This window comes from Sminthopsis crassicaudata, chromosome 6 (assembly GCF_048593235.1).
Source record: "Sminthopsis crassicaudata isolate SCR6 chromosome 6, ASM4859323v1, whole genome shotgun sequence".
NCBI lineage: Eukaryota > Metazoa > Chordata > Mammalia > Dasyuromorphia > Dasyuridae > Sminthopsis > Sminthopsis crassicaudata.
In genome coordinates, this window is record NC_133622.1 from 16,532,850 (window position 1) to 16,558,286 (window position 25,437).

Sequence of the window (25,437 nt, forward strand, 5' to 3'; positions counted from 1 at the left end):
TAAATCTTAGACTAGAAATGGCAGGTGTCATCTTAGTAGAGCTATGATGATACTGGTCACAGATAAGAAGCAGCACTGTATTGGTACTTTAATGATAATTTTTACTCTTATTATCTGCCAACAACCTGTTATCTTCCAGGTAGCAGGCTTTGCTCATTTGCACAGTTGAATTTTTATGCTGCTTTGGAAAAGATTAGGCATGTTTAGCTGAATTTGACCAACAAATCAGTAGACTTGTTTTGCTTTATCAATTTCCACTGCAGGAGAACCTTAATATGTAGATTATATAGGAAAAGTCATTTAGAGCTGAGTTTTAGAACTTAATTATTTCTATTGTTGATTAGTCCTCAGCTTGTTGCCTTACTTTGAATTAGGCTTAATGCTCTTGTCCTTGGAGGAAACTCTGAGTTCATTGAGATCTATGCTTATGGAATGTACAAAATTGCCACTGTTACAGGGGTGAGTTTTCCTTTTATATTTTCCCTATAATTTTTTTTAATACACCAGCTAATTCATTTGTGAGAGAAGATTCAAACACTAACTATTCTAATTTTCAGTGATTGAAATAACTATTTCTCAAATACTGAGTGTATATTTTTTTTCTGAAAGGATTGATGAATATTTTCTTACAATCTTAGGAATTAATTAAATTTGGAAGTTAGAGATTTCAGCTATAATTCATACAAAGTGTAAAAGTAAGAGACATAATACTCATAACAAGCAGGAGCTATTAGTTGCTAATGGAATTGAAGACAACTAACAAAAATGATTGAAATGCTTGTAGTTGCTTTATAACCTCACTTCTTGTTTATTATCTTTTTGCCGGCCTGTGGAGAATAAAAGCTAGAATTGGTGGCTAAAATACAGCTAAGCTAAATTAGTCACAGCTAGTTTTCTTTCTCTCCCCCGCACCAGAGCTAAATGCTTAGTGCTGAACTTGTTCCCTCCTCAATTCTGCCTTCCCTCTCAGAGGGAGAAGAATTTCTGCTGCTGAACTCTTTAGTTGTGGAAACTGACTTTGTTGGGTAACCCAAGGGAAGAAGGGAGAAAAGAAACAGTGAGATCACTTCCCTGAATGAAGGCCCTAACTGTACAAGTTAGTTTGACACTTCAGTGCCCGTGGCAGAAGGCAGGCAATATCCTGATCCATGGAGATTTCTGTTGCATGAGCTGTCAGGTTTTCTAGGTTTTACATAGGTTTTTGCCTCATATATTATACACAACGGCAAAGTTGTGCATTAATATTAAAAATGTTATTTGAGTGAAATGAACAAATAAAATTTATGACTGGAATCTTTTACCTTCTCAGGTTTCTGGTTCGTGTCTCGGCTTATGCTTATCAAGTGACTTGAAATCATTATCAGTTATTACAGAGACAGGAGATTCTACCAGTGTTATGTCAGAAATTTCATATTTTCAGGTGAGTAAAACTGAGCTTCAGAGCAATGTGAAATACAGTCTATTTCTTGTAGACATGCTTTTCTTATCTAGTGAGTTCAGTGGCTGAGAACCATTTTGATGATGTATTGCTTAATAATATTAAAGACTGAGAGTTAGAGAGCTCTATAAGACCTGCAAAGATCTTCACATATATTCCCATTTCTGAGCTTTACATGACTGAGATAAGTACCAATGGTATTATTATCTCCATTGAGATAGCTTGAGTCTCAGAGAGAAATGACTTGCCCATAGTCACATAGTAAATAGAATTCTATTCTGTAGAATATGTTCATACATATTCTGTCTGAAACAGAATCAGAATCCAGAACTTCTTCCTTGACAATAAAACTCACCCATATCCAACATCCCATAAATACATAATATGGCCTTTATAACTCCAGCATCTTTTTTAGAGAAAATAGCTTTATGGGCATTGTGATTTCAGCAGAGAAAGCATTCATCAGAATTGGTTCTGTGTAGTAGTGGACGGCCTGTAGAAGCAGTAACATGGTTGGTCTGGTTATGGTGAATTCCACGTAAAGCAAACCTTAAAATTGTACAAAACTTATCAGTAACTACAATAAAAGACTGCAGGTCCTGGAAGTGTATCTACTGACAATCAAAAAAAGTAGGTCTGGGCCAAAAATATCACAACCAGCAAAATTATTATTATTATTTTTAATAGTTTTTATTTACCAGATATATGCACGGGTAATTTTACAACATTGACAATTGCCAAACATTTTGTTCTAATTTTTCCCCTCCTTCTCCCCCCCACCCCGCCAGCCAGATAGCAGGTTGACCAATACATGTTAAATAGTTAAGAATATAAATTAAATATAATATATATACATGACCAAACAGTTGTTTTGCTGTACAAAAAGAATCAGACTTTGAAATAGTGGACAATTAGCCTGTGAAGGAAATCCAAAATTCAGGTGGACAAAATGAGAGGGATTGGGAATTCTATGTAGTGGTTCATAGTCATCTCCCAGAGTTCTTTCACTGGGTGTAGCTGGTTCAGTTCATTACTGCTCTATTGGATCTGATTTGGTTCATCTCATTGTTGAAGACGGCCTTGTCCATCAGAATTGATCATCACATAGTATTGTTGTTGAAGTGTATAGTGATCTCCTGGTCCTGCTCATCTCACTCAGCATCAGTTCCTGTCAGTTTCTCCAGGCCTTTCTGAAATCATCCTGTTTGTCGTTTCTTACAGAACAATAATATTCCATAATATTCATATACCACATTTTATTCAGCCATTCTCCAATGGATGGGCATCCACTCAGTTTCCAGTTTCTGGCCACTACAAAGAGGGCTGCCACAAACATTCTTGCCCTTTCCCTTCTTTAAGATCTCTTTGGGATACAAACCCAGTAGTAACACAGCTGGATCGAAGTGTATGCACAGTTTAATAACTTTTTGAGCATAGTTCCAAATTGCTCTCCAGAATGGCTAGATGTATTATTCACAATTCTACCAACAGTATCCCAGTTTTCCCACATCCCCTCCAACATTGCACATTATCTTTCCCTGTCATTCTAGCCAATATGACAGGTGTGTAGTGGTATTTCAGAGTCAGCAAAATTATTTGTAATAATGAACAAGAGAAAATGGACATTCAGTGAACTTACAGATTTTCAAGACTTTCTATCAACCCAACCCAAAGTTAATAGAAAATTTAACATATAAGAATCCATATTAAAGATCAGTTTTAAAGAACTCAACTCATGGACAAATTGTTTAAACATTCTTTTTTTTTTTTTTTAATATGGATAATGTATATGCTTAAGATTCACATTAGCAATAATGTAGCTCAAAAGAATGGCAGTGTTAATGTAAAATAGTAATTATGTTATATAAATGAGGTTTAGAGAAAGAATAGACACAGAGGCATTAGAGGGGGAGGAGGACTTGCAATTCTGAAAACCTACTCATATCTGGAATGGGTTTAATAGGCAACACTACATATATAACATGAAGGCGGTATAGCACCCTCTAAAATCTGTAAAGAAATAAGAGAGGAGGGATGGGGCAGATGGGGAAGCAGAGGATGAAGGAAGAGACAAGGAAGGGATCCTTGGGTGGGGGGAGGTTAAGTAATAGCAAGTCAAGTTAGGAACAGAATTAAAGCAAAGAATCAGTAGGGATATGTGGTAGGGGATATATGTATGTATGTATGTACATATTTATACATAAATTAACTATAACTTTCTTGAAGGGGATGATGGGGCATTTAAGAGGAGAAAAGAATAAATGAATGAGATGCTTAGTAGAGAACCAAAAAACAATTTACAAGAAGTAAAGAAAAATGGACATTCATGAATATAATTTCTTCTACTAATACACACCCACACACACCCACACACACAAACAGACACACATACACTTTTTTGATATGGTAATTTGTAATATATTTTGAATCCTCTATGATGTTCTATGATGTGCTGTGCTCGATAATGTTCTCTTTTGTTTTGCTTTATTTTGTTTTGTATTCCTTTTCTGTTTTTTTCTCATTCTGTTTTTTCAAATAAACAGAAAATAAGCAGAAAAAGCCAAAAGAAAATAATTTTTAGAGTTTAATTTGGAAAATATTTCAAAAGGTATTATAAATTATATAGCTTTTAAATGACAGTGCATTTTTAGAGGTCAGTGTTTAATTAAAAGTTCTGTTCTAAAACTGAGGATTTATATCAACCTCCATGATTTGACCAAACACTCATTTTGGCAATTAGTATAATCTGAAATATGCTTGTGGAAAATTTTAAATAGGTTATTTCAGTAGGAGGTTTGTTCAAATCATCTTTAGAATAGTCTTTGAAATTTATCTTGATGCTGGCTACTATTATTTATGTTTTTATCTTTTTCCTGTGAGGCTCAAAGCTAAATTCATTAAGGTCAGCACTTTATCCATTATACTGTGTTCCCTCTTCTGAATTTAACAAGCTCATCTAATTGCTTCCTTTAAATTGGCATATTGTCCCTTCGGTGAATGCTAAATTATTTCTTTTTTTTAAATTAGGACTTGGAAAAAGCTTGGCCAGTCAATAGAGTCTTCATACTCCAATATACAGAAATTGGTCAAAAGTCACTTACAAAGGTATGATTATTTGGAATACTTTAGCAAATGTAGCTGTTGAAATTAATTTAACTAAAATTTTGTAGTGATTCTAGTTATGGTTCTAACTGTGGTTCTTGAGCTTGTTATTTTGGTTTATCAATCATTGAATTGGATATAGGAGGAGAATTTAAAAAGCAAATGTCCAAATCCATCTATCCCTTACCTCCATATTATTTTCTCTACTGCATATACATTGACCCTTTTTCCTAGTTTAATAAAAGCATGTATCAAAATAAACAAATAAAAATAAAAGCCTGTGTCAATTTAAAAATAACTGAAAATTGACGTCATCAAAGATCCATTTATTACTGAGCAAAATCAGTTAATTTAAAAAGCGAATGTCTGAGTCCATCTGTCATCACCTCCATATTATTTTCTCTACTGCATATACATTGACCGTTTTTCCTAGTTTAATAAAAGCATATATCAAAATAAACAAATAAAAATAAAAGTCTATATCAATTTTAAAATAACTGAAAATTGACATCATCACAGATCCATTTTACTATTGAGCAAAATCAGTGAACAATAATGCTTCCTTATCACACAACTGACCTTTAAATGAGCAGATGTGAGCTGTATTTGGACTTTGCTCTAGAATGGAAAATATGCATGCTTTATTATAAAACTATGTCTGATAATTTATTTTTAAGTAAATGTGATTGATGTTGTGTTGTCATGTAATATGTTTGTTTCTCTAGCATCCAGAAACAATTTTTGAAAAGGAAAGTATTTCAATGCAGAAAGAATTGGTCAGATAAAACATTTTTATTGACTTTGGTTATCATGCTAATTCTCTAACAATCTGTAAAAATTTATGGTACTATTAATCTGAATGCTTAATAATTGGTATGGTTTGATCATTTGATTTTGTATGGTTAATGCTAATAAATCACTTCTAGGAGATCTAAAATTGAGATGAATGATTCTGCATACATAATACCATAAAATAGAAGCACTCCCTGTTCTTTGGCACAATTTCTTGTTTTCTTGAGTTTAGTTCTAAATAATTTGTTTCCAGTATTTGAAAGATGAAGATGATGATCATGTGTCACCACAAGGAGAAAAGATAATGAGTTCTCTTTTTGGTTGAATTTTAAAAGTCTATGGCACATCCAGTTTGAGATGTTTGAAAGAAAATGAGAGAGGCAAGATTAGAGGTTAGCAGAGGGATGGGACACGTAGACTGGGAAATCAGCAACATAGAGGTGGTCATAAAATCCATGGGCTTTCACCAAGTAGTATAGAGGGAGAAGAGAAAGAGACCCACCATGGAAGCCTGAGACTTACCTGCCTGGACAGGGCATAGTATGAATGGGGATGCAGCAAAGGATATTGAGATGCATGGTGAGCTATTGGATAGGAGAATCCTCCAGAGCAGCAGCATGAAAGCAAAGAGAAGGGAAAGATTTTTGTGGGGGGAAAAGGGAACGGTATGAAGTGTAACACTGAGAAAAGGCCATCAGAACTCCTCGGCACCTTTGGACAGAGTGGCTGCAGTGAGTGATGAGGTCAGAGGCCAGATGGCAAAGGGTTGAGGTGTAAGTGAGAGCAAAGGACGTGGAGGCAGGAAGAAGCTGCAGCTTTTTCTCTGAGTTTAACTAAGCATGAGCGGGGAGGACCAGGGTAAGGAGATGCTGTGAGCTAAGGAAGCTCTATTTTCCGGACAGATCTGATTGTTTATTCCTAGTTCCTGGTGTTACACTAGAAGAACGTTGCTTGACTTTTTTTTATTTATCCTCCACGCAAACTGGCATTCCTGGGAGTAAATCTAGAATTCTTTCCCATTCAATAAACATTCAAGATACCACTAGAAATATTAAAAAAAAAAAAAAAAGAATTAGTGATAAAATCCCTGCTCTCAATAGTCTAGTGGGTTGGGAGAAATAGCAGGATGTATCCAGATATGTAACTTTTTAAACTACAAGATTGTCACAATTTTTTTTTTTTTTTTGAGGACAGTGATTCACTATGCGTGTTGTGAGAGGTAGTATGACATATTAGATAGAGTGCTCCTCTGACAAAACTAGCTGAGTGGCTGGAAAATGACTTCACTTCTCAATGTTTTGGGGAATTCTCTAGTCAAAGTGCAGAGAAGGTGCCAGCCTACTTTGGAGCAGGTTCTCTGATCATGAACAAATTTGTTTCTGTATTCTTGGTTTCATGAATGTGTAATCAAAAATCTCGTTTGATCTATCTGTCATCAATAATAGAACAGCAGGACAGGGGGAATTTAGAAGAAAATAGAATGCATCCAAATATAATGACTCTTGATCTTTTTCTTTTTCCCCTCCCTCTGCCAGTTTAATGTCTGTGCTTTAGTGATCCTTCAGTTAAAGGAGGATCTCTCAATATAATACATTTTCCTCTAGCTCCTACGACTGTGTTAATGCACATCTTTATGATGATGAAATGATAACAGTCACTCTTAAGGTCTTAGTTCAGTTACCATTATCTTTGGTATACACTAAGGAAGACACTCTCGAGGAGTTCAGCAGGACAGCTATTAAAGGTACAATGATATGGATAATTACTTCTCTCAGCTAGTAGTTAAATTAAATGTATTTTTAAAAATACATTTAGTTATTTAGGGTATAATTGGTAAGAGTAATATATTGGGTAACTGAAAAGCAGGGAATTCCCCTCTGTAATTGTACCTTCTGTTGTTAGAACAAGGTGAGGTATACTTGGGTGGGATGAAATGATCTCCTCAAATCCATATCCCAAAAAAGCCCTAGAATAGCATTAATAGAGATTTGTTGGAAATAGAGAATAGTGGAACAAAGAGAAAATATTTAGCAAGATTATGAAGATCTTGGTGATTTTTTAATCAAAGATGATTTCCCAGACTAGCTTTTGCTTAGGCAGGCCAGAGACCCAAAATTGAATCTTATCTTTGATCTCACTAGTTGTGGGATCTTGGGCAAGACCTTAGCCTCTTTGGCTTCAGTAAAATCTGTAAAATCAGAGGATTAGGCTAGCTGAATTTTGAAATCTTTTCCATCTCTAAATCTATGAGCTTGTGATCCTAAAACTATAGGCTTTTTTTCTTTTTCAAGAGAAGCATGCTAAATGAACTTGGATAGAAGTTGAAGGCACAAAAAATGAAGGGAAATTCTACTCATTATGGTTTAACTCTGGGTAGGCTTGATGAACAGAGTGATCTTATACCTACATTGTCTTCCTGGAGAGTCAGTGGAGAATACTGAAGAATATGAAAGTGCAGTATGTTGCTGTGAATGGTTTTCAGAAAGTTTCTTGTGTAGTATTTATATTTGAATAGGGCTTTTAAAATTTGTTATGGCATATCACTTGGATACTTTGGATCCTTAGCTGTTCAGTTTTGTGTTCAATTGTTCAGTTTTGTGTTCAGAGAGTATTAAGTTAAAACCAAACACTCTATATTTTTATAATCCACATATTCCTTTAATATATCAGAAGTCTAAAGATTTCAGAAAGGCCTGGAAAGACTTACATGAACTGATGCTGAGTGAAATGAGCAGGATCAGGAGATCATTATACATGGCAACAACAATACTGTATGAGGATCAATTCTGATGGAGGTGACTCTCTTCAACAATGAAATGAATCAAATCAGGTCCATTTGTAGAACCAGCTACACCCAGTGAAAGAATTCTGGGAAATGAGTGTGAACCACAACATAGCATTTCCAATCCCTCTGTTTTTGTCCGCTTGCATTTTTGGTTTCCTTCTCAGGTTAATTTTACATTATTTCCAAGTCCAATTCTTCTTGTGCAGCAAAATAACTGTATAAATATGTATACATATATTGTATTTAACATATACTTTAACATATTTAACATGTATTGGTCTACCTGCCATCTTGGGGAGAGAGTCAGGGGAAGGAGGGGAAAAGTTGGAACAGAAAGTTTTGCAAGGGTCAATGCTGAAAAATTACCCATGCATATATCTTGTAAATAAAAAGCTATAATAAAAATATATATACCAGAAGCCTAAATCTAGTAATTTTAGAATAAATTGAGATAAATGAGTTATTTCCCTTTAAAAAATCTTTTTCCAAGAAAATTTCAGTTTGTGCTTCTATTTTACAATTGCTGAAAAATATATTTATTGGGTTGCTCAAAGGTATTGATTTTTAAAAATTAATATCTTAAATATATTTAAAACTAAGTCTACTTATATTTCTTTAGTTACACCCAAATCTCTATTAGAGTATGTGAAATGGATGTAAACGATGGGGAAGTTGAAGAATAAGATGAGGATGAGGAAGAGGAATTTTCATCCCATCATGTGCTTGGTGAGCAGGAAGAAGTAATTCAATCTGCAGATAACTAAGAAAATGTTGCCAATGAATCTGCCGATCTGGTGGATGCAGTGGAAGATCAGGAATCTAACTTAGATTCATAATCTGAGCTGCAATTATTTTGTATGTTTTCATTATGTTTGTTAATAAGTAGGTGTGGACTAAGATTATTTTCTTTTAAACACCTTAATTCTTTCTTTGTTCCAAAGAAAGAAATAATTAATTATCTTGTGAACAAGGCATATTTTCTTTAAATCTGCTTCATCTTCCAGAAATGTAACCATTGGAAGGACATTTCCTTTTGCTGATGTTTCTTTATAAAACTGCCTGAAGAACTGTAGTTTTTAAAGCAAACATTAATTGAATGTGAGGAAGGTAATTCAGTGTTTTCTGCTTCTCAAAAAGTATCAGGACTTATTCCTCTTAGCACAATGAGTTTACATGAAAGCAGTTGTCATTTATTACTGAAGGAGGCTATTCAGCTTTCCTTTTTTTTTTTTTTTTTTATTTATTTTTTAGCTAAGGCAATTGGGGTTAAGTGACTTGCCCATGGTCACACAGCTGGGACATGTAGTATTAAGTGTCTGAGATCAAATTTGAACTCAGGTCCCCCTGACTTCAGGGCTGGTGCTCTATCCACTGCACCACCTAGCTGCCCCCTATTCAGCTTTTTTAGCATTAAAATTTTTTTAATCAACGAGATGTATTATTTTTATAGCATTTCTTCTTTGTAAAATCCCTGAATGCTTTGTATTTGTTACTTGTATATTTCCTTTATCAGTTAAAAATGTGAATGCCTGCAGTGCTAAGTTTTTAAAATGTTAAAAGATTGATGTCCTTATCAATTAAATATCCCTAATACTTTTTGTCCCTAAGTGGATAACTTTCCACATTCTGTTATTGTACTTGATTGAGTTTTTGATTCTTTGAATCAACAATATTCACAGATACAACTACTGGATATTAAGGACATATAGGGGACATCTGCCCAATTTTACTTCTTGGGAACATTAGGAGTAATAGATTCAAGTAAATATAATTTAATATTAGCGTTAATGAACTCCTATGCACTGTTAATTTTTTAATATCTCTCCCAAATTAATGGGTATTGTTTCTGTGCAACTGTCAATATTCCCACCTCTTACCTCAGTCCTTGTTGCAGTGTTTAGATCCATCCATAAATCAATTTATAAAGGCTCAGGATTTCTTTAGACTGGAAAGTGCAATCGAATGAATAGTTATGTGTAAGACTATTCTGTGCTTTGGCTGCTGTTTCATATATTGTTTCTTTCCTTACACACTGCTAATAGATTGGTCAGAATGCATCTGTTGGTTTGTCCTTTAGAAGAGTGAGTGAAACTGAAGAGAATTCGTTGTTTTAGTCGTGCTCAGGAAACTGTAGAATTGCCTTCTTTTGTACTGTGACAGATTCTGTAGCATAACATAGCATCCTTCCCCCAAAAAGTATTCACATATGTATTGATTAATTCTTAATTAATGAGTATTTAGGTCGTGGTGCAACACTTAGTTAGTTAAGAGAGAGGATAAGATGTTTGGAAGAAGTGTGGGTTACATACAAGAAGCCATAGAGCTAGCTCAGTCTAGTTTGTGAGAGCCAATTGTTCTGATTTCAGTGGGAGCATTTACACACTGGAAATCAGACAATACTGCAATCAGGGATTGGTCTATTGTTCTGTCATAATCTAGATTTAAGAAAATAACGAAGAAAATGTTAATAGGGAAGATTGAACACAAGTTGATTTGGATACATGTTTTACTTGTTTTTGGAGAGCAGATTATTAAACATGCGCCTGAGCATCCCTGGTTTTATATGTAGAATATTTCTTGATGGTCAAGCTAGATCGGGGCACAAAGTTAGAAAAAAAGTGACATATCCAATTTTGGGGGCAAATTATTGATGCTTATCCTTACAATGAATTTTGATATCTCAAGGAATTATTGAATTCTAAAATATCTCTTCTCATTTAATAACTGCACTACTGGGTACAGTAGTGTTTTGATTCATTTGGAAATGTTCTGAGCTGGGGAAAAGTTGAAATGAAGACATCTAAATTCCTTGCCTTAAAGTGAACCTATAAACAGAATGAAATAAGGTGACTGTAATTACTTAAATATTGAAGATGGGACAAATGAATGGGGTTAAAATATGGCTGTGATCATTTTGAAATTGGAGATTTGTTCTTTCCCCTTAATTTCTTATATTCCCAAACTCCAACTGCTAGGCATCCACTCAGTTTCCAGTTCCTTGCCAGTATAAAAAGGGCAGCCACAAACATTTTTGAACAAATGGGTCGTTTCCCTTCTTTTGCTATCTCTTTGGATCTAGTCAAGACACTGCTGGATCAAAGGGCATATGCAGGGTGACAAAGCACTTTGTGAATTTTAGGATTAGTGTCAGGGTTTTTTGTACCTTACTATACCATTCAATAGTCACTGTGGCCACATTTATGCAGTCTGTTATCTGATGACTGACCTTTTGGGATAGAAATCTGATTTTAGCTAGATAGGCAATCTGGCACCACTTATTAATGCCACATTTACATTTATAAGGAAGGTAGGAGCTTTGGCTCCACTGGCATAATCTTTGGATACTCTATGTCTTAAAGGAAAACAGAGTTTAAAATTGTAGAGGTGGATATTTTGTTTTCTTTAAAAGTGCTTCTTTTATAGTCTCCAAAAAACCTTAGTCTCTTTCTTCAGAACATTTAGCATTTACAATGGTGAAGAAAATTACTGATTGAAAAAAGAGTTACAAAAGAACACTGAGTACATGAGGCTATAAAATAGGAAAGTTTATATACCTGTATCTCCTACTTAGGGATTATTTCACATTTTTAAAAATAGCTTTTTATTTTTCAAAATGCATGCATAGATGCTTTTCAACATTCATCCTTGCAAAACTTTATGTTCTACATTTTTCTCCCTCCTTTTCCCCCCTCCCTCCTCCCCTGGACAGCAAGTAATCCAACATAGATTAAACATGTACAATTCTCCTAAACACATTTCCACACTGATCATGCTGCACAAGAAAAATCAGATCAAAAAAGGGAAAGAATGAGAGAGAGAAAACAACAGGCAAACAAACAATAGCAACAAAAACAAGGGTAAAAATTTAATGTTGTGAGCCATACTCAGTGCCCATAATCCCCATGGCTGCAGATGACTGTCCATCACAAGTCTCTTGGATCCTGCCTGAATCATCTCATTGTTGAAAGGAACCATGTCTATCAGAGCTGATCATCACACACTCTTGTTACTGTGTACAATGGTCTCTTGGTTCTGCTCTGTTCACTCAACATCAGTTCATGTAAATTTCTCCAGGCCTTTCTGAAATCATCCTGCTGATCGTTTCTTATAGAACAATAAGTATTTTCACATTGTTAATAGAAGTGCAGCCAACAGACAGGTGCTGAAGATTTATTTGTATTGGAATCTTGTATCTAGAGCTATGGGTTACATGATTCTGGCAGGAGGAAGCCAGATTTCTTTTGGTCTGTGCTGTCTTTATGACAACTATCTATAGACTGTGTCTTGAGCTTATCAGTTTTAGTTCATACTGGACTGATCACAGGGAGATAATACTCGCTATCACATTAACTCAAGGACATTACATCTTATAATAAAAGAGCACATTATGTGTTAGTAATGTGAATAGTAGTTTAATTCTTAAGAGCAATGTATAATTCAAAAATTCTGATATACTTTTGTCTTTAAGAGTTAGATTTCGCAAGAATATGAATTTTAATATAAGGAAATTAATGTTTTATTCACTGAATCAGTATGAACAACCTTTCACTTATTATCCTTCTGGTTTCTGAGCAAAAGCTATGACTGGAAATTAAATAAAGCAAAAAGTGTTGATCAGTATTCAAGTGTAAGTACAGAAACTATACCCTAGATTTACTGAAAATTGATTTTTTTTCATGCACATGGCTTGAGTGGTGTGCTTAATTACACATGCATCTCAGTTCTATAAATCTGTTTACACAATGGTGTTCTTAATTGTACCCTGGCTCCCTTTATGAACTCTGGCATTTGGAAATTGATCCCTCAAGGCCATGTTTCAGCCCAGTGACAATTATGTTCTGGCTGAGTTGTAGATGAATGAAACAGTTGGGTGTATATGGGCAAGGCTGATAAGCCATTAAGGCTAGTAAGTGACTCTTTTACTCTGGTGTGTGCAGTGAGACTGAACTTACAATGCTCTAAGACATGAAGCGTAATATTATGGTTACCGCTGTATGGGTGATAAATCTGTCCCATGCCATGACTACAAATGAAGCTTTTGTTTACTGTGCCAATGGGAAAAGTGTGGGAAAGTATGCTGTTGGGATGGTAATTTTCTTTCAAAGAGGTCAAAATGCTTTTATGGGGTTCTAATATGTCCTCAAGTATTCATATGGTTTATTAGTTCAAATGGAGAAATGGAGGCATATAGTTTTCTGACACTGTTATCTTAAGAAAGTCTATGTTGATGAATTGGCCTCTCAGCCATATGCTAGCCTTTTGTCAAATTGACTTTTGTTGACTCAGCAGCTATGTATTTAGTACTCCCTTTTTGTAAGGCACTGTCCTAGGTGATATATTCCAATGGGGATCCCAAACAATAGGATCTGTGGGCAGTTTGCTACAAATAAATACATAAAAAACAAGATCATGTTTCAGGCTGGTTCTCAAGGCTCTTACCAGAAATAGATTTTCTTTCTTTCTTTCTTTCTTTCTTTTTTTAATTATAGCTTTTTATTTACCAGATATATGCACGGGTAATTTTACAACATTGACAATTGCCAAACATTTTGTTCTAATTTTTCCCCTCCTTCTTCCCCCCACCCCACCAGCCAGATAGCAGGTTGACCAATACATGTTCAACATGTTAAAGTATAAGTTAAATACAATATATATATACATGTTCATATAGTTATTTTGCTTTACAAAAAGAATCAAACTTTTAAATAGTGTGAAGGAAATTAGCCTGTGAAGGAAATCCAAAATGCAGGCGGACAAAATTAGAGGGATTGGGAATTCTATGTAGTGGTTCACACTCATCTCCCAGAGTTCTTTCACTGGGTGTAGCCGGTTCAGTTCATTGCTGCTCTATTGGAAGTGATTTGGTTCATTTCATTGTTGAAAATTGCTGCATCCATCAGAATCGATCATCATATAGTATTGTGGTTGAAGTATATAATGATCTCCTGGTTTTGCTCACAGAAATAGATTTTCTTTTTCTTTCTTTTTTTTAATTTATTTAGAATTTTTTTTCACAGTATATATGCATGAGTAATTTTTTAAAATAATATTATCCCTTGTATTCATTTTTCCAAATTATCCCCCCCTCCCTCCACTCCTCCCCCCGATGACAGGCAATCCCATACATTTTACATGTGTTACAATATAGTCTAGATACAACACATGTGTGCGAATATCATTTTCTTGTTGCACAATAAACATTAGATTCCGAAGGTATCAGTAACCAGGGCAGACAGATATTAGTGCTAACAATTTACATTCACTTCCCAGGGTTTCTTCTCTGGGTGTATCTACCTCTGTCCATCATTGATCAACTGGAAGTGAGTTGGATCTTCTTTATGTTGAAGATTTCCACTTCCATCAGAATACATCTTCATACAACATAGAAGTGTACAGTGATCTTCTGGTTCTGCTCATTTCACTCAGCATCAGTTGATGTTAGTCTCTCCAAGCCTCTCTGTATTCCTCCTGCTGGTCATTTCTTACAGAGCAATAATATTCCATAACCTTCATATACCATAATTTACCCAAGCATTCTCCAATGGATGGACATCCATCATCTTCCAGTTTCTGGCCACTACGAAAAGAGTTGCCACAAACATTTTGGCACATACAGGTCCCTTTCCCCTCTTTAGTATTTCTTTGGGATATAAGCCCAGTAGTAGCACTGCTGGGTCAAAGGGTATGCACAGTTTGATAACTTTTTGGGCATAATTCCAAATTGCTCTCCAGAATGGCTGGATTCTTTCACAACTCCACCAACAATGTATCAGTGTCCCAGTTTTCCCACATCCCCTCCAACATTCATCATTATTTGTTCCTGTCATCTTAGCCAATCTGACAGGTGTATAGTGCTATCTCAGAGTTGTCTTAATTTGCAAGAAATAGATTTTCTTAATCTAAAACATGACACTAAAATTTTTTTTTTGATAATGATTTCACAATACTTATTTGGTTTCCTTTGTAATCTTATGTATTTTGACATATGTGTTTATTATTCTGAGGAGCCCATGGCCATTACCAGACTGCCAAAGGGTTGTATGACACAAAAAAGTTAAGAACTTTATCAGAAGAAAGTGAGCAAAGGCCTTAGGTATTCAAAACCTGGATTACCTGTATAACATATAAGTTCTTGAACCAATTAAGTTTCTCTGTAACTAAATGGATCATTTATTTCTTCATCTGTAAAGTGAGGGAGATTGGACAATATGGTACCATCAGTTTTTTTCAGCCCTATAATTCTTATTTTATAAAATGTGAAGAAAATATTACTTTATATTTTAATATATGTTAAGATCAGCTATTATAACCCAGTAGTTAAATTTTAAGATGCTAATTTTATGAAGGTAGCTAAGAGTATATTGGCTTTTTATTCAATAACTACTCAAATGATCCATCTCTAGGAACAGAAATAGGGCTCTATCTTGTAGCATGATTATGATAGTGTCACTGACACTTGTTTGTCAGGTAATTATGTTTCCTTCTATTATTGGTTCAAGAGATTGAGGGCAGCATCCCAGAGTTATTTGAGATTAAAACATTTCTTGGAACAATTTAGTAGAAGAAATACCACTTTCTTTTCTTTCCCCCCCCTTTTTTATTTAACAAGCATTTATTTTCTTTCTTATCATTTTCTTGAAGAAAAAGAAAAAAACTCAAGTAATTATGAAGTCAGTCAAGACATATTGATATATTTATTATCCATGTCTAAAAATATGGCTTTGCTCATTGGATCCATGACTTCTGTCAGGAATTTGATAATATTCTTCATTATTGGTACTCTAGAATCATGGATAGTTTTTGCATTGATCAGATTGATTATAGTCTTGTCTCTGGGTGTAGATGGCTCTCTTCATCACTGAACAATTTGGAATTGGTTTGAATTATCTTATTGTTGAAGAGAGCCACATTCATCAGAATTAATCATCATGTAATCTTGTTGCTGCCGTGTATAATGATTTCCCGTTTCTGCTCATTTTACTCAGCCTCAGTTCTTGTAAGTCTCTCCAGGCCTCTCTAAAATCATCCTGCTGGTTGTTTCTTACAGAACAATAATATTCCATAACATTCATATACCACAAACTCAGCCATTCTCCAATTGATGGGCAGCCACTCAGTTTCCACTACAAAAAGGGCTGCCACAAACATTTTTGCATATACACATCCCTTTCCCTCCTTTAGTATATAAGCCCAGTAGAAACACTGCTGGATCAAAGGGTGTGCACAGTTTGATAACATTTTGAGCATAGTTCCAAGTCGCTCTTTAGAATGGTTGGATTTGTTCACAGTTCTACCAACAATGTATTAGTGTCCCAGCTTTCCCACATCCCCTCTAATGTTCATCATTATATAAATTTGAGTTGATTCTCTATCTTAAAAATGAGACCTTTATTAGAACCTTTGAATATAAAAAATGTTTTCCCAATTTATTGCTTCCCTTCTAATCTTGTCTGCATTAATTTTGTTTGTACAAAAACTTTTTAACTTAATGTAATCAAAATTATCTATTTTTTTTTTGTGATCAGTAATCTCTAGTTCTTTGGTCACAAATTCCTTCTCCACAGATCTGAGAGATAAACTATCCTATGTTCTAATTTGTTTATAATATCATTCTTTATGTCTAGATCATGAACTTATTTCGCCCTTATCTTGGTATGCAGTGTTAGGTGTGGATCAATGTCTAGTTTCTGCCATACTAGTTTCCAATTTTCCCATCAGTTTTTGTTGAATAGTGAATTTTTATCCCAAATGCTGGGATTACTAGATTACTATAGCCATTGACTATTTTGTCCTGTGAACCTAACTTATTTCACTGATCAACTAATCTATTTCTTAGCCATTTCCAAATGGTTTTGATGACTGCTGCTTTATAATATAGTTTATTGTATTATATATAATATTAAAAGCTTCATTTGCTTTTTTTCTTCTTCATTAATTCCCTTGAAATTCTTGAGCTTTTGTTCTTCCAGATGAATTTTGTTATTTTTTTTCTAGGTCAGCAAAATAGTTTCTTAGGATTTTGATTGGTGTAGCATTGAATAAGTAGATTAGATTTGGTAATATTGTCTTGATTACATCTTTCAAAGGTGAGAGTGCTATCCTTAGTGATCAATGAAACTTAAAGCAAGAAGGTGTTTCTATATGTTCATACAAAAAATATATTAAACTTTTAAATATACATGGTACCACATTGAGCATTATTCAAAGCAAGTTCTGTTTTTGGTTCTAAAATACTGATTTTTCCCCCCACATACATATGCATATACTTTCACAGTAATACCATTACAGCAAAATAGAAACAGTAATATAATATGTAAGTATGGGCAGAGAGTCATGTTTGTATATAGGTCAAATTCGAGTAGAAATCAAATTTAGTTTAGTTTCAGCTTTTTATTCTACATTTGTCCCTTTTCCTTATGTGAAATATGTATTTATTATTGAAACTGAGAAAACTGCTATTATTTTTAACTCCATTTCCACAGGTAACCTAACTTTATATAAGGCATTTTGATGATGATCAAGAATAGATAAAGTGATTGTTTTTTCATAATGAAATGACTAAGGGGAAACAAGACAAATATCTTTGCAGTTATGGATATGGAGTGATATTATATTTGTATCTACTGCCTTTGCCAATTTATCAAGGTCATTTTACATTTAATGAGCTTGCTACAGCAGCACTTTCAGGAAAGACAGAAAGCATACATTTATGATTCAAAATGAATTTGATAGTTACCAAGTTCTGGATATGGTTGTGCGATGTGAATTTGAACAAAAACATACAGGATTAGCCAATTAATTTGATGATAGAGGATATAACCCTGGGTACTAAGAAATTAAGCCTCATCAAAGTAGCTCAAAACACTGAGCTATGAGATAATGATTATCCCATTTATTGTTACAGCATGCTGAGAAAGTCTGGGGTCATAGAGATGAAGTATTATAACTCAGTTTTATAGAAAGTGAAATCTGAAAAGGTAAATATTAAACCCAGAATCCAGCTTTATAAATTTCATTTCAGCACTTTCCCCATTCGGCTTTATTCTTTCTAGGTCATTGCATTCTGTTGCATTATCAATTTCTGAAGCTCCACATTTGATGTCATAACCCATTATGACACAATTAGTATTTATTTTAACGTAATCTTGTTGATAGGCAATAGACAGTGACACAAAGAATCAGAGATCATAGATTCTGGTCTAAAATAAAACTTTAAGGTCCAAAATCTTCACATTACAGATGAAGAAACTGAGGCACAAAGAGAATGAAAGAATTACCCATTGCCTCCCAGATAATAACTTGCCAGACCCTCCCATTAAATCTGGAGCTCAAAGTCTGCTTCCAAACACCCACTGATTCTGCCTCCTCTCTACTCACACAGCCATGTAGAATGTAAGCCAAAATCTTTTCTTTTTTTGTCTTTCTGATGTATCTGGTGTGGGACCCAACACGTGCTTGTGATTGGCCCTCATTATCTTTCATTTGGACTGCTGCAACAGTCTCATCAGGCTTGCTGCTTCCTTTGCACTGCTTTCATTCTCCACACAGCTGCCAAAATGACTTCCTAAATCACGGATCTGACCAGACTCTCACCCCATAATCTTCATTAGTTCCTTACTAGCTCCAAGACAAAATGCAAACTCCTTAGTCTGGCTCTGTGTAGCCTCCACAATATGGCTATAGCCAACTTTGCCATCCTTGCTGCACGTTCCCATCTCTTTGAATGATAGACATCTCATTGAGGCTGGTCTCCTTGCTCTCCCCCATACCTGACATTACCTCTCTGTGACTTTACACAGGCATTCCTCTATACCTTGAATGCAACCCCTCTCCACGCTACCTCTTGTGATCACTGGAGGCCTCCCTCAGATCTCTCTTTGGGACCACCTTTGGAAGAGCCAAGAGGTCTCACTCTGCCCGCCTTCCTATTTGTTTCTCAGGACTAGTCACTAATATATCTTCTTCTTCTTATTATTATTATTTTCTTATTAATTTTATAATTATAACATTTTTTAAATTTTTTTTTAAATTAATTTTTATAATTATAACATTTTTTTTGACAGTACATATCCCTTGTACTCCCTTCTGTTCCGAATTTTTCCCCTCCTTCCCTTCACCCCCTCCCCTAGATGGCAGGCATTCCCATATATATTAAATATCTTATAGTATATCCTAGGTACATTATATATGTGCAGAACCGAATTTTGTTGTTGTTGTTGATGCAAAGGATGAATTGTATTCGGAAGCTAAAAATAATCTGGGAAGAAAAACAAACAAAAAAAAATGCTCACAGTTTACACTCATTTCCCAGTGTTCCTTCTCTGGGTGTAGCTAATTCTGTCCATCATTGATCCATTGGAATTGCATTAGCTCTTCTTTATGTTGAAGATATCCACTTCCATCAGAATACAGCCTCATACAGTATCATTGTTGAAGTGTATAATGATCTCCTAGTTCTGCTCGTTTCACTCAGCATCAGTTGATGTAAGTCTCTCCAGGCCTCTCTGTATTCCTCCTGCTGGTCATTTCTTACCGAGCAATAATATTCCATAACCTTCATATACCACAATTTACCCAACCATTCTCCAACTGATGGACATCCATTCATCTTCCAGTTTCTAGCTACAACAAAAAGAGCTGCCACAAACATTTTGGCACATACAGGTCCCTTTCCCTTCTTTAGTATTTCCTTGGGATATAAGCCCAGGAGTAGCACGGCTGGGTCAAAGGGTATGCACATTTTGATAACTTTTTGGGCATAGTTCCAAATTGCTCTCCAGAATGGCTGGATTCTTTCACAACTCCACCAACAATGCATCAGTGTCCCAGTTTTCCCACAGCCCCTCCAACATTCATCGTTATTTGTTCCTGTCATCTTAATCAATCTGGCAGGTGTGCAGTGATATCTCAGAGTTGTCTTAATTTGCATTTCTCTGATCAGTAGTGATTTGGAACACTCTTTCATATGAGTGGAAATAGTTTCAATTTCATCATCTGAAAATTGTCTGTTCATATCCTTTGACCATTAAATTATGGCATTTTTTGACAGTACATATGCATAGGCAATTTTTTTACAGCATTATCCCTTGTACTCCCTTCCCTTCCGAATTTTCCCCTCCTTCCCTCCACCCCTCCCTTAGTTGGCAGGCATTCCCATACATATTCAATATGTTATTCACTAATATATTTTGATATAATTAACCAAATCTCTCACTCCTTCAGTTTTCCCTTCTGTAAAACAAACATTGGTCATCTACTTGTGTTTGAACTGTGGTTATGGGGAATAATGCATGTAATGTCAAATATGGGAGGTATCTCTGAGGATTGTAAATCAGTATTAAGTGACTGAAAGACTAAAACTTTTTCCTTTCTATCTTTGTATCCCTAGCATCTTGCACAGAGTAAATACTTAACCTTGATTAGATTTAGAACTCAGTCCAGCCTCCCAAAGTGCAGTGATTGCTAATGTGAAGAAGAGAGAAAAAAGGTCACTAAAGACACCCTGATGGAAAAGTTGATCATGACAACATGCTGAATCAATGGTATCCTTATACGTTTCTAGATACAGTTATCCTTATTGGAGAAGGAAATGGTGAACCATTTCAGCATCTTTGGCAAGATAAGTCTTAGTAGAAACATGAAGAGTCTAACATGACTAAAATCCACAACCACATTCCTTCCACCTTACTTCACAAACTTTGATATTTAATCTGAGATCTGTGCCCTTTTCACAAGGAACTATGCCTGGACTTTTCAAATGAAACCTTTATCTCAGTCCCAAGATTTGCCCAGAAATGTTTTTAGAAATCACAGGCTTCTGAAACTAGAAGAGAGTCTTGCCAGATGCAACCCACGACTCTAGTGCAAGCCAAACCAGATTAAAAGGTAATTAGGACATATTTAACAAAATAAAAATAAAACAGAACATAGATAATACATTTTAAAATACTATCTTGCCAGCAGGTCATGATTTAGTGGTCCCCTTTCCAATTTGAGTTTGGTAACATTGTTTTAGACTTCTGCTTTTTGGACCTGAACTACCTTCCAGCTTTATTTCCTAGGGCCTGCAACTGTGTGAACACACAAGGAAAGCTTTCAGGTATAAGGATAATGTACCAGTGTAAATAATGTTCAGCTGACTTCCAGTGTATTGCAGAGTCATCCAGTGGCCAGTAGAGGCATATATTCTTCCCAGGCACACTTGATATAGTTGTTGCTATCTGAAAAACAGGAAATCAAAGTGAAAAAGAAGTCTAAAGCTTTGTTTAAAGATTTCCCTGGTGATGGGTGAATGAATGCCTGTAGAATCTGAGTTCTTCTGGTGTCCTGTAATTGCTCTGCCCCTGGTCACTTCAAGGTAGCCAGTGGCTCTGCTGAAGGAAAGCTAGCTGGAGAAGTCCTATAGAATTCATGGGAGTAGTTTATTGATGGGATTCCTTTTTCAGATAGATGATTATTGATATCAGTGTAAGTCAGTTACACCTACCTAGCTGCTTTTAAATAATTTCTTTCCTCTCTCCTACCTTTCATTTGTTTATAGAGTGTCTGCTGGAGAACCATTTAGTTTTTCCAAGCTTTGCTTAGAAAACCAGACTCGTTTATTTTTTATCCTTGGCAAAAAATCATAGATGATCTTTCTATGAGATTTTAAGGTTTTCACAGCACTTTACATACACATCTCCTGGAGCTTCACTTCCAGTTTTGAAACTGAAGAAGCAGAAGGTGAATGATTTACCCACAATCACACCTCTGGAGTCTAGATTTGAACTTGAAGCTTCCTCCTGTCTCTGAGACCAGCAGACATATGAATATTGCTTTTTCCTCCAATGTTTCACAGAACTTCCCCTCCAGAAGGGAGATGGTAGAGAGGAGTAGGTCATGGTGGTTTGGCAAGGCTGGCACATGCCAGCTCTCTGAGTACCTTGCTGCTGAGTACCTTAAGGACTGAGTGACCTTTCCATCTGACTTGAAGCTGAAACCTAGAATGAGGGCTTCGGAGCATTAATCTTGCTTTCTCTTCATATCCCCAGTGATTTCACAGTAAGTGATTAGCAAATGATTTTTTTTTTCCATTCATGCATGTTATATTCCAGCCAAACCGGAATTAGTTACAAGTTGTTCTCTGTTCTCATACTTGACTCTCCTGCTCCATTATTCAAGCAGGTAAACTGACCTTCCTCTCATATTTAGAATATACTGCTTTCTCCTGTTGAAATGCTCTTCATAGTCAATCAATAAAAATGTATTAAGTGACTGTTAGGTGCCAAGTGATGCAGTGATGAGAATGCAAAAAAAGATAGCATTTTTTATTTTTGCCTTCAAGGAGCTTACAATCTAATATATGGGGAAAGCTGAAAAAGGTGGGGGATGGGGGGTGGGGGGAACAGATACCTGGTTTGTATGCATGACAGGGAGGTAGGGTGCTGGTGGTAAGAAACAAGATGAAGTCTTGCAGCTGCAGAATTGGTTTCATGTTGCAGAATGATGAGTTTCTGGAGATCCTGAAGTCCAGCAGAGTAGCTATTAGGAAATGAGATCAGTGCCTTGTTCGTTCTCCTTAAATGGAAGATCTGGAGTTGGAGGGAACTCTCCAATCAATATCCCTTTCTCCAACCAGAAGGAGATAGGAACTCTAAGGGTGGGGTGAGGGGATGCTAAAGAGGTGAGTTACAAAGGTGATTTCAATTTGCATAATGATAATTTTGTGAAGAACATGAAGTCTAAGAGAGCAGCCAGGTGGGAAAACAGAAGGAAAAAATGGCAACAATCACAGCCAGAACTGCTGACTGTTATTAGAGAGAAAAGTCCTAGAAAATCTTTCTGTGCTCCAGAAAATTGTAAAACTACCAATTAATAACTTTTGGTATACAGCTCTGAGCCCCTATCAAGGTAAACTATGCCAGAGTTGTGAAATCTCTTTCTCTTCACTCTCTCTCTGCTGCAGCTGTCCAATGACACACAAAGTTCAGTAATGCAACTGTTAAACCATGTGCTTCATAATAACTACCTTATTACCTGCTTAAATAAGCAGAAGGTCAATAAGCTGTTGGAGGTAATTTTCAGGAAACAGGTATATTTTCCATTTCCTGAAAGGGAAAAGAAAATGAAAACAAGATAAATTCAAGAAGAATCGCCACTTAGGTTCTGTGGTCAGAGAGGGGCCAATTTATAGGGGCACATTTCATCCTGACACTCATTCATTTTCTTGCAAACATGGTTCCAGTTCTAGAGTCTAGTGCAGAGGAACTCAAGCTATTAATGTACCTTTTTGTGCTTTCAGTCTCCAGTATTTTACAGTCATGGGTAGTTCTTCTACATACGTGGATATTAGGTGCTCTCAAATCATCCATTTAAATGTATATATGCACAATTTTATTATATGTATATATTTTATTTTGCATTTTTTTATTTTCAATTCAGTTCCAAACTCTCAAGTCACCCATTTTATATACTTCAAAGTTCATACTGCTGCCATTATTGTTCTTCTGGGTTCTATTCACTTACCTTTTTATCAGTTGATACAAATTTTCTTAGATTTTTCTAAAATCATTTTCTTTCTCATTTCTTACAGCACAATAACATTCCACTGCATGCATATGCCACAGTGTGTATCCCCATTCCCCAATTAATGGATATCTCTGCAATTTCCTATTCATTATCACAAAAAAAGCTGCTATAAATATTTTTGAACTTATGAGTCTTTCTTTGATCTCTTTGAGGAACAGACTGAATAGCAGATTTGTTGAATTTGTCAAAGGGTATTCACATTTTAATGGTTTTTTGGGCATGGTCCCATTGCATGTGTTAATGTAGCTGTTTTCTCCTGGAACCTCCAGAATTTGTCATTTCCCTTTTTTTTTTTTTTTTTTTTTAATCTTCTTAGTTAATCTGATGGATATGAGGTGGTATCTCAGAGTTGTTTTAATTTTTGTTTCTCAAATTATTAGTAACTAAGAACATTTTTTCTCATGGCCATTGATAGCTTTGCTTTTTTCCATGAAAACTTTGTTCTTATGTTTTAAACTTTTGTCAAATGAAGATGGCTCTTTTTCTTATAAATTTGACTCCATTTTGTATATACTTTAGAAATGAGATCTTTATCAGAGAAACTTGCTATTAAGATTTTTGTCCCAGTTTCTTGCTCTTTTATTTCTAGCTATTGGTTTTGTTTGTGCTAAAAAATTTAAATTTTATATAATCAAAATTGTCCATTTATCCTTCTATGAACCTCTCTATTTCTTGTTTGGTCATAAAATCTTCCCCTATCCATAAGTCTAGACTCGAGACAAGATAAATTCTTCCATGTTCCACCAGTTTGCTTGTGGAGACTTTTATGTGTAACTCACGTACCCATTTGGAATTTATCTTGAGATATATATATATATATATATATATATATATATATATATATATATATATAATTATATATATAAATATTTATATATTTATTTATATATAATATATTATATATATTATTATATTATATTATTAATATAATTATTATATTATGTATTAATATATTATTATATTATATTATATATATTATTATATAATATATAATTTATTTATATATAATATATTATTTATATTTATATATATATATAAAATGTGAGATGTTGATCTATATCTAGTTTCTGTCAGACTTTTCAAAATTTTCCAATAGTTTTTGTTGAATAGTGACTGTTTGCCCTTGTAGCTGGGATCTTTGGGTTTATCAAACACTAGGTTACTGTGCTCACTGACTTCTGTATATTGTGTACCTATTCTGTTCCACTGATAAAACTTTCCATTTCTTAACCATTACCAAATTATTTTGATGATTACAGGTTGTATTACAGTTTGTAACACTGGTGGGCCCCCTGCTTTTCCTTTTTTTTTTTTATTGAGTCTCTTAATACTCTTGACATTTTATTCCTTCAGATGAATTATGTTATTTTTTTTCCCCTAGGCTATAATTATTTGGTTGTTGAATTGGCATGGCACTAAATAAGGAAATAAAGTTAGGTAGTATTATCATTTTAATTATATTGGTTGAGTCATTCTTTTTGCATAACTTCTGTTCTCACAAAATTCATCAGAATGGGGAAGCTAGCTTGTGAAAATTGGACCCTTTTGGGTCAAGGCAATTCCCAAGTGAGTTGAGCCTGAAAATGTTGGTGCTTTCTGCTCTCATCAACAGGCATCCTTTCCAGTAACCTAATCTCCAACAAAACCAAAGCTCACTATTCATGTTCTATTTCCAGTAAAATGTGAAATTCTTGAGGGTGATGATTATTTTGTATTTCCAACACTTTGCCTAATATATTATATGTCTCTCTCT

The 25,437-nt window shown here is 34.9% G+C and overlaps 1 protein-coding gene across 1 annotated transcript in view; it reads left to right on the plus strand.

Moving 5' to 3' along the window:
- The first annotated feature begins 361 nt into the window (after positions 1 to 361).
- Positions 362 to 25,437, plus strand: part of LOC141545819 (sodium-dependent phosphate transport protein 2B-like) — a 216,384-nt gene continuing 191,308 nt past the window's right edge. The window contains exons 1-3 of the mRNA XM_074273101.1: positions 362 to 459; positions 1,310 to 1,420; positions 4,466 to 4,543. Coding sequence (XP_074129202.1) covers positions 433 to 459; positions 1,310 to 1,420; positions 4,466 to 4,543 — 216 coding nt within the window. The 5' untranslated portion in view covers positions 362 to 432. The remainder of the gene's footprint in view (positions 460 to 1,309; positions 1,421 to 4,465; positions 4,544 to 25,437) is intronic.